We start from the raw sequence: 12115 nt of genomic DNA on the forward strand, positions 1-12115 counted from the left end.
TATATATATATATATATATATATTGATATAGGCGCCGCTTCAAGCTCTCACACAGTAACGCAGCAGCTCTGCGCATTGCTAACCTCGCATAATTTTAAGACCTGACAAATGGTGTGAAATATACATGCACAAAATACCTATGAATATTGAAAGCAGCACATAGTAAATCGCAAATATCCATTAACCCAAGTTGGCGCCAAATCCTGGTTCACTAAACAGCGGCGCACACACAGCGGCACAATGCCAGTGCCCAAGGTGTGCCTGAAAGAGGATCATTGAAGACGAAGAGATATCTGGTAGAACGTGCACATTAACCCAAATTGGCATCGAAAAGATTGATTGAAGAGCACCGCATACCCAGAGTTAGGTACGCAGTGACCGAAGTTGGTCCTAACGGTTGGTTTTCAACCCGGTTCCCCAAGCACCGGAGCCCAATTCTCTGCCGATTAGACCATGGACTACCTGGTGACCCAAGTATAGGCGGGAAAGAGTGTAGGCGCGGACATACTGACATAGAGACGTAGATGTGTTCCGCAAACTGGGGTAAGTTCCCGAAGAGTGCAAATAGGATTAAAGAAGAAAAAAAGGAATCAGGCTGTAGACACAAGCCACTTTTTTACGCTATGGCTATTAAACAAGTCGACTGATGCGTCTGCCGCTCGCACAGTATTGCGCAGAACCGCCTTTATTACACTACTTAGAAAATTTTAAGAGCTACTTAGGGCATTGTTCTGGCTCTTCTCCTCCCCCTTATATGCGCTAATTATATGCACTGTTCGATCAACTGGTGACTCATTGCTTCAGGTGAGGCTTAACATGGCAAAGCGCTTACCATATATATTTGCATAGAGCTGTCGTGTTCTCGTAATGTAACGGTAAGTTGATTCAAGTGGCATGTAACACAGTTTATGACCTACTTTGAGATGCACTAACTGGCATTTAGCTTTGGATTAAGATATCGAAATCCCTACTTTCACGAAGGCAAGTGCAGTAACAAATGTCGGCACCACCATCTGGCTTCCTTAGCCTTTCTTCAATAATTTTACAACCACGAGCATATCTCGTCGTCCACATTACGAATCACATTATAGTGACCTGTTTCTAAGTGATCAATTTCGTACATGCTTAAGTGACAATCTGAAGGGTTGTTTGTAGCACGAAACCATGCCGAGAAACATTCATATTGCTTGTGCCAGTTTAACGGAATGGAAATGCACAGAGGCAGCGAAGAAGGTGAAGTCGAAAAGTGAGCAAATTAAAATGAAGTTTAACACGTATAGAACGCTGCCTTCAGCACTCTGGACTCGGCCGCAGCCTCGGCTCATCTAGTCAAATATGGGAAACTAAACTTTGAGTAGTAGCTAAGAAATTGTGACTAAGTGACCTTGAAGAGTTCAAACGGTTCAAATTGTCTTCGAAAGGGTGAATCGACCGCCGCACGCGAGAGAAGATTTTAAAAATCCATTAGTTGAACTCGAGTTTGAAGTGATGTGATTTTAAGATCGCTTCCGCATCGTGCACATATTGCGCTAGGATCGTTAGGAAACGCGGGAAGTTATGCGGAAACGATGTGCTCGTTACGCCTGCAGAGTTCGCACGCTAAAGGTGTGATTGATTGAAAACACGTTTTGTTGTCGCCCTAACAAAATTGTACGGTAACGGAAAGATTGCTCACTGTAATGTAACTTTGGAAAGAAAACCTCAGAGGTTCGCATTCACCGCACTGTTTAACAGTGGAAGACAGCGCACTGCCCACGTTAAGTTTGCGGCTAAATTTTAGGCGTATCGCGATACTGATAAACTTATTCGACGCAGTTTCAACTTCGTCATTGTAAGCATTAGGGGCAAGATTCATCTGCAACTTGAAGACACCGTCAATGTTATAGGCATACCTTCAATCCCAATAGACCACTGCTGCTGCAATCTGACTAAATAATCACTAGACAAAGTTGTCTAAAATTGTCTGAAGAAAATGTTATGACTCGATCATCTTAATTGGAACATGAATACTAAGTAAAAACCATTCGTGTTTATCACATCGAATCTATACATTAACTTGGAGAGTCCAGAAACTGCATGGCTCCTTTATAATTTTCATCTCCTGATTCTTCATGTTCTAGTAGATGCGCCTAGTTTTTCTTTTTCTTTCATCCCGTTTTCTTTTTCTTATTTACAGACTTCCATCGTTAGTGTTTCGGCTTGTTGTCTTCTGTCGTTGCTTGGTTCTATCAACATAGGAAAAAACTGCTCTTAATTCAACATCAAGACTGCCCATTGATCCGTAGCTAATAAATGATCCGCGACACCAATGTGCCATCATTTAGCGTAAGTTTGATTCTGTGTACACCGGCGTCCTTGAATTCCAAACATTGTAAACATCCCTCAGCTTAACTTCCATTACCAGTGATGCGATTTTAAAACCATTTCCGGGCTGTGTTTCGCGGCGGTCTTGAGGAACGCAGCAAGTTATCCGGAAACGATGTGCTCGTTACACTTGTAGAGTTGGCACTCTAACGGATTGATTGATTGAAAACACGTTTTCTTGTTGCACTACCGGAATTGTTCGGTAACGCAAAGATAATTGCTCACTGTCCTGCAGCTTCGCAAACAGGACGTCAGGGTCATCCTTCTTCGCCATTCTGAAGAATTGAAGACAGAGCACTGGCCACATTTTATTTGCCGATTGACGTTTTGGCCTATGGCGATTATTATCAGTTTATTCTACACAATCTGTTATCTGTTACACAATCTTTGCTGTTATCGGCATTAGGGGTGAAATTCGTCTGCAACTTGAAGAAAACGTCAAAGCTATACGCATGTCGCCATCCCTATACTAGCCCACGGCTGCAGCACTCTGACCAAATATTCTCCAAGTAAGATTATCTAAAATAGTCTAAATAAGGCATAATGGTGTTAATATCTTAATTGACAAATGAATAGTTAGTGATACATTCGTACCTATTGCCTTCAACCTATAGTTTTTTGTGCCCCCGCGTATCGATGAATTTTGAACTTCTGCATCTTTTATTTCTACTCGACGTTCGTAACTTTCTTCCCTTTTAAGCCCAGACCACACGTACGCTTGCGGACGCGCGCAAGCTCGCGTTCACGCGCCCACGCATGCGCAGACGGCCCGGCATGGCTCGTACGCTTCGAAACGCGGCGTGTTCTCGGGGAACAGCTCCTGTCTGTTATCGCGCGCTTCGGTTGCCTCGCGTCGGCGCGCCTGGTTACGCAGCTACGGCGCGGAACATTCAACTGTCAGTGAAGCAGATTTATATCATGCAAGAAAGTATTTCTTCTTTCTTTTTTGTGCTGAGCTAACAGCTATCACAATATAACAACTACGTTTATAGATATCGAAGCATTTTGAAACACTGTCGGTAACAAAGTACGAAGCAGTGCTTACCAAGGCGTCTGTGAGCGAGCCAAGTGAACGCGCGCTGTCGCGCGTCTTTGTGCATGCAAACCGCTATTACTCGCGAGGCGCGGCAGGCGCTAGGCGCGCGGGCGGGAGCTTGCGAACGTTCGCGAGCGTACGTGTGGTCTCGGCTTTAGAGTGCATCTCTTAGGGGCACCCGTTCCTGCTGCGGGTGGCGGCGTCGGCAGCGTCGGCGGTGTAACCGAGCGAACGAGCACAGCGAAAGGTGAAAGAGCGAACACAGAACGGGATAAGAAAGACGCGAGCGGCGAATGGCGGATACCAATGAGAGCGGCTCCTTCAGTGGCATGCGCGCGGGAAACTGGTGTCATGCGGATCCACCCAGCCTCTCGATGCGTACTCGTGACTGGTTTCAGCTGGACCGCTTGTTTCCTACTATCATCTGCTCGCGCCAGCGCTCGCTCGCGCTTGTCTGGTTTGCTTGATTTGGTCTCGTTCGCGTTTGTTTCGATTGTCATGGTTTGCGATTGTTTCATAATCTGATTGTATGCGCGACGCCAATTGTGAGTACTTGCTGGAAGCCACGCAGCATAAGTGATTGTACTGGAACCATCGACGAGTCATACAGCCGACGCGCTTGACCCGTCGATCAGATTTTCGACCGTCGCTCACTCTTCTGCATGCCGCTCTCAAATGACTTGCCTGAATATATCGCGAATTGCGAATGCGTATAGAGCTGCGTTCAAATTTCGCTTTATTGAGTATCGTAATTGTCAGTGAATTGTTGTTTCCATCCCATTCATTTTCTTGGTTTACAGGCTTATATTGTCAGTGTTTCACCTTGTTTTTCCATCATTGCTTGCGTCTCTCAACATAAAGAAAGCCCTCTCTTCAGCAGCGGGACAGCCCATTCATCTGACGCTAACAAACATCTCATGTCATCAACCGGCAGTGGTTTCGCGTGCATCTTAATCTGGATACGTCGGCGTCTATGAATTCCACAGTAGCCGGGGTGCAGTCCAATGAAGTCCCGGTAAATGATTTCTACCAATGCGTACTTCCTAGAAGGCATGAATATCATGCTCGACAATCTGAGGAGGCACAGTCAACCACGCCTCCTCACAGGAGGTGATTCTGGCTGGGCTGAACGAACTAAAGAAGGGGCTTTAGGAAACACGTGCGTTTCCTGTAATGTAATGTAATGCGTGTACATGTAATGTAATGACATGTAATGCATGTACAGTACCTGTAGACAAGGCGCTACTCATTAGCGAATGGTGGCCATAGTGCGAATGAGTACTGTGATTTATGCTTTCTGTTGGTAATGATTACGCATGTTGGATTGGTTTCCGTGGTTCGGATTGTTTGTCTAGGCTTTAGGTAAGGTTATGCGCTTTTGGCGCTATTGCAGGCCGCTCACGTCCTCACGCGCATGAACCAAGTTCACAGCATCTACCACATTTCGTATGTTGCTCGAATGCAGTCATTCCAGTGCTTATATCTAGCTTTGCCAGAGACCAAGCAAGGTTGTAGGTCCACCTCCAGCTAGCCGCCACTCATCTCATCTTCCTCCTCCACCTCATCCTCTTTCTTGTCTTTATTCGCTGCTGCGTTCGGGTGTTGCAGACGCCATGATTTCGATCCGTGTCGCCGGCGGGGAATTGACCAGTGAAAGTCATACGCTTGACTTAATCTAGCATAGGTTCCCAAACATGCCCCGATTCTTGAACTCCGTTGAAACGATTAAGAAGGAACGTTAATTTCAGCGGCGCACACACAGTATTTTGTTTGCGTATGTGTGTGCGCACGTGTGTGTGTTTAGTGCAGTGCATAGCATGGTTATGTAAAGCGGAGGCTATCCTTAAGTAATGCAAAAAAAAAAAAAAAAACACGGAATAGTTAGTGTCCTCGGAATGTGTTTCCCCGCTTGCAATAATGTACCACGTTTAAAATATCAGTAAGAGTTACAGCAGACAATGCTTTTTAGGGTTTTATAAACACCGGTATTCGTGATGCAGAATCTTTTGGAATGTCACAAATGCGGCATCATGCGCAACTCACACGACACACACACAAAAAAGACAGAAAAAATTGTGGCCGAGGACATCTAACGATAGATCTCGGCATTATTCAAATTAGCGTTGAAGCAATGTAGCGACACACCGTAATACCATCGCCTAAACGCATCATTATGTAATTTATTAGGCTTAAAATCACATCAGTAAAGTTTCACTTCTTTCCATATTGATTTTCTTTCGAACGTTGAGGAAACGGCCTCGGTGAGAGGAAAAACGAGACCAAGTATCACCTGACCAAGCTTCCTCTTCGCGCTGCTCTTCGGACAGGTACAGCAAAGCAGAACAGGAAACAAACAATATGCTATGTACAGACAAGATTTGGTACATCTAATAATCAACAGCAAAATAACTAATCCAGCCCACAAAGCATTTTTTTCTTAAGTAGCGCACAATGTATGCGTTAGTTATACATGTGTCAAAAGCCTGACTTATTTATATAAAAGCAAATAATGACCAAAAATAACGCAATCACCACATATTTGGCAATACGCATTAATAGTAAATTTGATACATACGTTATCAGAAAGTTCATTGTAGTACGCGTTCTATTTACATGCTGTGGCCATATCACTGTCATTCTGATAGCGCCCAGACTGTTAACATGTGACGCCTACGTCACCCCTTTCCAAGTGTACTTATATCGCTCCCTCCCACGAATAAACGCTTTTCGTTACCGGATCACCGGCTTGCCTACATGGTGGCAGCGGAGCCCAGTTGAGATGTCGACGACACCACCCCCGCCTACGACGCTGCCAGTTCCATCGACTCTACTACCGGCGCCGAAACCCCTGGATACGTCAGACGACGCCTGGCTTGGTTGGAGAACATGGAAGAGTGAGTTCGAACTGTTTGCCACTGCTACTCAATTGACTAAGCAGCCAACCGATGTGCAGGCAGCAACATTTCTCGTGAGCATAGGCGAAGAAGGCAGGAAAGCATTCAGCACTTTCAAGTTTGACGCGGACGAGGACAGAAATGACGTCAAAGTTTTGATCAAGAAATTCGAGGACTACTACAAGCCAGCAAACAACTTAACCCTCCACGAATTCCGCTTTGGTTCAAGGGACCAGAAAGAAGGCGAACCATTTAATGACTGGTTGATCGAACTGAAAATTTTAGCCAAGAACTGTGAATTCGGACTTCTAGAAGACCGTATGCTACGCAGCCGTATCGTTCTAGGCGTCCAAGACAAGCGTTTGCAGCAGAAACTATTAGCGGAAAACCCTTCTTACCAAAAAACGGTAGAAATTTGCCGCATTGAAGAGCAAGGGAAGCAGCACTTCCAAGAGATAAGCGCAGCAACAGGCGGAGCGCAAACTACGATAGTGAACTCGGTTGCGAGGGAAAAGAAGCTGTGCAGTAGGTGTGGCTACCAGATGCATCTTGGTGGAAATTGTCCAGCGAGAGGAAAGAATTGCAGGAAGTGCGGTGCACAGAACCATTTTGCCCAGGTTTGCAAATCAGTCGGCGCCACGCATAACGCCAGCCGTCCAGGAAAAGAGCTACGGGAGGTACGGGCCGAGACAGACTATTTTTTTTTCTTGCGGGGCTAGCGATAAACTCGCTTGAAGTTGATAAATGGACAGCAACAGTTTACATCGAAGGCCAACCTGTCACGTGCAAACTGGACACAGGAGCGAACTGTTGCGTTATCTCCAAAAACGAGCTGGAAAGGTTACCTGCTAAGCCAAAGGAAGCCTGCAAGGTGACTCTAACAGCGTTCTTTGGTCACAGGACTACGGCACAAGCAAAAGTCAAGCTTCTGCTTTACGCTAACAACAAAAAATGCGAAGAACAATTTTTCGTCGTCGAGCACGATGTTCCAGTCACGCTCAGCGGGGCAGTCGCAGAACGCCTGGGGTTTATATACCGCATACAGAAAGTCTCCAGTGAAGAACTATATCGCCCAGCCCAACCTTTCGCAGATGTTTTCAGCGGGCTAGGACAACTGAAAGGCGTGGAGTACTCGATGAAGCTGAAACCCGGCAGCGCGGGAACCGTCGTGCCTGCTAGGAGGGTCCCCATCGCCCTGCAAGACAAAGTTCTGGCAGAACTGCAGCGCATGGAGCAGCAGGGCGTCATTACAAAGGTAAATGAACCAACCGAATGGTCTAGCCACATGGTGACCGTGGTGAAAAAAGAAAGTGCGTATTTGCCTCGATCCAACCGCCCTAAACAAACAGTTGCTTCGAGAAAATTACCCCATGCCCACTTTAGAAGACATAGTTCCGCGGCTGTCCGGGGCAAGATTTTTTTCTACGCTTGATGCAGCATCGGGATTTTGGCAGATTAAGCTAACGGAAGAAAGTTCAAAAATCTGCACTATGAGTACGCCATACGGGCGCTATCGCTTCCTGCGAATGCCCTTTGGAATATCGTCAGCCCCAGAAATTTTTCAAGCTGCAATGCATCGCTTGTTAGACGGTCTACCCGGTGTCGCAGTTGTAATGGATGATATACTAGTCTGGGGCAAGACAAAGGATGAGCATGACTGCAACCTGACACTCGTACTGACGCGCTGCCGTGAGCACAATCTGCGACTCAACCTCAAAAAATGCACCTTCCTGCAGGCGGAGGTTCGCTACTTGGGACACATCCTCACTACGCAAGGCCTGCGGATCGACCCGGAGCGTGTTCAGGACATTCTGGAAATACCCGAGCCTAAGACCAGTAAGCAACTGCAAATTTTTCTCGGCACAATGAACTATGTACAGCGTTTCATTCCCAACATGTCTGTCTTGACGGAACCGCTAAGAGAACTACTGAGAAAAGATAACGCATGGGTCTGGACAGAAAAACAGGCACAGTTTTGAAGCACTGTGCCAGGCACTGATAACAGCGCCGATTCTTTCCTACTTCGACCCGAAGAAGGCAGTCACGCTTTCTGTCGATGCTAGCCAGTCGGGCGTAGGGGCTGTTTTGATGCAAGACGGCCATCCCGTAGCCTTCTCGTCCAGATCTCTAACAGAGGCACAACAGCGTTATGCGCAGATTGAAAAAGAAACGCTTGCGATAGTAGATGGGTGCACGAAGTTCCATGATTATATTTTCGGCCAAGCAGACGTGATCGTCGAAACGGATCACCGGCCTTTGATACCGATCTTCACCAAGCCCCTGCATCAGTGCCCGCTTCGTTTGCAGCGAATGCGCCTCAGCTTGCAGCGTTACGCAATAACTTTGCAATACAAACCGGGTAAAGAGCTATTCCTAGCGGACGCGTTATCGCGGTTTCCTAATAAGATGGCACTGCAAGAAGCCGAGCAGTTTCAAGTGAATGTGCTTGACTATGTTTCAGCGTCGGAACACCGCTTGAAAACCTTGCGGGATGCGACAAACGAGGATCCGGCACTGATCATCATCCGTGAATACGCAGAGACGGCGTGGCCGGAGCACAAGCATGGTGTCCCAGAGCCGGGAAGGCCATACTGGACCTACAGGGAAGAAGTTCACGCACAAGATGGGCTAGTCTTCCGAAGCAACAAGGTAATTATACCGAAATCGAAACGGGCAGAGATCATGCAGCTCCTCCACGCAGCGCATGCTGGAGCAGATAAGATGAAAGCGAGGGCCAGCAGTGTAATGTTTTGGCCAAATATGTCCGCAGATATTAATCAGTTTTGCAAGACCTGCAAGGTATGCCAAATGCACCAGCCACGAAACCAGAAAATGCCCCTTTTGGGGCATTTGTTCCGGCCATGATGTTCCGACCCTGCCATGGGAGTCCGTAGGCGTGGATCTGTTTCACTATGGCGGTCGGGAGTTCGCCGTCATGGTTGACTTCTATTCCTTCGAAGTCCGAGAACTTCGCCACACCACGTCTAATGCGCTCAAGACTTGGTGTGCACAAGTTTTTTCGGTGCATGGGCTGCCACAGAAGCTGTATAGTGACAATGGGCCCCCCTTCAGTAGCTCAGATTTCAAAGATTTTTTGAGAAAACTAGACGTTGTGCATGTCACGTCAAGTCCATATCACCCGCGTTCTAATGGCATGGCGGAAAGAGCTGTTCAGGAGGCCAAAAAGCTGCTCAAAAAGTGCTCTTTTCGCACACCAGATTTTGAAATTGCTCTGCTTCAGTGGCGTAATACCCCCAGGGACCCAGTTCTGAAGTCTCCTGTGCAGAGGCTCACGGGGCGGCGGACCCGGACCCTCCTGCCGGTACCAACAATTCACCTGGAGCCAGAGGCCATACCCAGCAAGGAGGTCCACGACAGTCTCCAGACGATCCGGCGCCGGCAAAAGATCCACTACGACCGCAGCGCCAGGAACCTTTCCCCGCTGACTCCGGGACAACGCGTAACGACGTACGACACTCTCCAGAGAACCTGGGCTCCAGCTATTGTTCTAAGGCCAGCCGCAACGCAAAGATCTACGATTGTGAAGACCGAAGACGGCCATGAAATCCGTCGCACAAGAGAACACCTGCGGGAGGCAGCACCTCAACCGGAGCCAGAATCAACCTCGCAGGGGCCTTCAGAAGACGACCTCCAGTCTGGACAACAGCAGTTACGCAGGAGCACAAGATTGCGTCGGGAACCCTGTCGATACCCGTTGCCAGATGAAACTTCTAGACCTTATCATCATTAAAGGGGAGATGTGGCCATATCACTGTCATTCTGATAGCGCCCAGACTGTTAACATGTGACGCCTACGTCACCCCTTTCCAAGTGTACTTATATCGCTCCCTCCCATGAATAAACGCTTTTCGTTACCGGATCACCGGCTTGCCTACACATGCAAATGATAGCTATATTTTAACACGTGGTCAAATTTCTTTCTAAATTTCAATATGTTAGTGATATCTGTACACTCTCGTTCCATCATTCGTTCATTTGCGCATAAATCTGGAACTGACATGTAAGACAGAGCTCATCACGCCTAATACACGTAAAAATGATATTATCGATGATAACATTGAAATAATTTGTAGAAACAATTTCCAACGACATGTGAAAAAGAAACTACGAGAGCAGTATTTTCATGCCCCGAAAATGGGGCGCGCTGCGGTGGTTCGTTTAATTGCCGCCCAGAAAAGAAGGAAAAAGTAAGGAAAAGCCACGCAATCACAATAAGCCTACACTTATTAACCCAGTTTCATTCAACTTCTTACAAATTAAATGGTTCAACAAGAAGTGGTCATGGCCCATAGGAGATAAAGGGTGCTGCGAAACTGTTAGCTGCAGATGTCGTCAGTGGAACAAATATGGAAAGGGAAAGAAAAGGGGTGTGGGGGAGAAAGAACTGTATTAGCAATAGCATCAAAGGAAAGTGGGCGGCATGAAAGATTTTAACCAATGGAAACAAAGCGCAGATGTAGGCTCATAATGACAAGGCCAGAAGTCGTGACCGCAGCTTTCTGCCCCAGCACCGGAAACCAGCACACACTTTCCTGGGAGTATAGGCAAGAAAAAAAAAAAGAAAAAAAAGAGGGGGGAGGTGCTGCAGGAGCCAGCCCTGTGCACCGCAGCGGCAGTGCCGAGTTCCGCGTCTTTCTATCTGCTCTTTTGTTTTCGCTTGTCGACGCCACTCCTGGAGGGCGCTAGGGAGGCGCGCGCGCCGTGCTCAATGCCGGCGGCCGGGGTTGAAGCGGCGGCGGACCAGCGCGCGCCCGCGAGTTGCTGTGTTGAGCGGGCGCTGATCCGGCCGCGCCTCTGCGCTCGTGCCGCTCCTCCTCATCTTCTTCTCGAGGATTTTTTCTCCCGTACCGCTCGCTTCGAGGCGCAAAGGAGCGGCCCCTGTACGGGAGCGTAGCCTGCCTGGGGTTCGGCTGAGCGCGAGTCGGCTTCGCACTGGCTCGACTCGCCAACAACAACCGTCGGCAAGGTCGCGGAAATGCCCTGACTGTCTTGTCTCTCTTTGGCTCCGAGCACACCGGATGAAGCCGCATGCGGTCGGGGCAACGACTTCGCAGTGCAGCCGACCTGCTTGCACAGTCATTTAGAAAGCCTCAAACGGCGCCAGCTGTGGTGTGAGGAAGCTGCGTTTAGAAACCGGAACACTTAAAGTGACTTCGTGTTCCGTACTAGGTGTCATCGCAGTCCTTAACCGTCGTTCGGGGTCTGGTTCCCTGAGGCCAACAGTGGGTGTGGACCAAGTTCCCGGCGAAGTTGTAGACTCGGCTTGAGCGAAATTCCGGCGCGGAAGTCGCTCCCGATGTGTTCGGCGGTTGGCCGTCGCGCCGTTTTCGTGGCCAGTGGAAGAGACTGGATTTCTGCTGCTTCTGTTGCTTCTACGGTTACTGTTCTTGCATCCCCTTCTGTTGACTCGCCTGTTGCTCTCCTGCGCCGTGACTTTGGTGCGGTGGCTGACCCCGACTTTGAGTCACGATGGTTCCTGGTCTGAGCGTGAATTCCGTTTCGCAGTCGACTTTAGCCGCTGACGTGCGACGAGGCATGTGTTTCGGTGGTGATGGACACGTGTGCGCGACCCGGCAGCCACGCCATCGGAGCGCCGTACTGTTTGGAGTAGTACTGCTGCTTGGATGCTGGTCCCGACAGGTCGGTGCCCGGTACCAGGCGGTCACAGGTCAGTGGCGAAGTTCAATGTTTCTAGTTTGTGAGGTAGATCGCCTTTCGCTTTCACATTCAGTCGTCGTTTTCTTTTTTTTTTTTGCGTGTAGTGGCTATTAGCCAAGGAATGGTCTGAATGTGTGCGTCT

General features: G+C 48.2%; 2 protein-coding genes across 4 annotated transcripts in view; both read left to right on the plus strand.

Moving 5' to 3' along the window:
- The first annotated feature begins 6030 nt into the window (after positions 1–6030).
- Positions 6031–10230, plus strand: LOC126542589 (uncharacterized). The gene is made up of 3 exons (XM_055077081.2): positions 6031–8130; positions 8834–8943; positions 9581–10230. The coding sequence occupies exons 1-3, from the start codon at positions 7665–7667 to the stop codon at positions 10043–10045; spliced, it is 1041 nt and encodes a 346-aa protein (XP_054933056.1). The 5' UTR covers positions 6031–7664; the 3' UTR covers positions 10046–10230.
- A 295-nt stretch (positions 10231–10525) lies between these two features.
- LOC126542588 (synaptogenesis protein syg-2-like) overlaps positions 10526–12115 on the plus strand; it is a 269117-nt gene continuing 267527 nt past the window's right edge. For 2 of the 3 annotated variants that reach the window (XM_055077079.2, XM_055077080.2), the window contains exon 1: positions 10526–11983. In XM_055077079.2, the coding sequence (XP_054933054.1) occupies positions 11785–11983 (199 nt within the window). In that variant the 5' untranslated portion in view covers positions 10526–11784. The remainder of the gene's footprint in view (positions 11984–12115) is intronic. The other variant, XM_050189725.3, reaches the window with a different exon arrangement.

Source organism: Dermacentor andersoni, chromosome 2 (genome assembly GCF_023375885.2).
Source record: "Dermacentor andersoni chromosome 2, qqDerAnde1_hic_scaffold, whole genome shotgun sequence".
In the NCBI taxonomy this organism is placed as follows: domain Eukaryota; kingdom Metazoa; phylum Arthropoda; class Arachnida; order Ixodida; family Ixodidae; genus Dermacentor; species Dermacentor andersoni.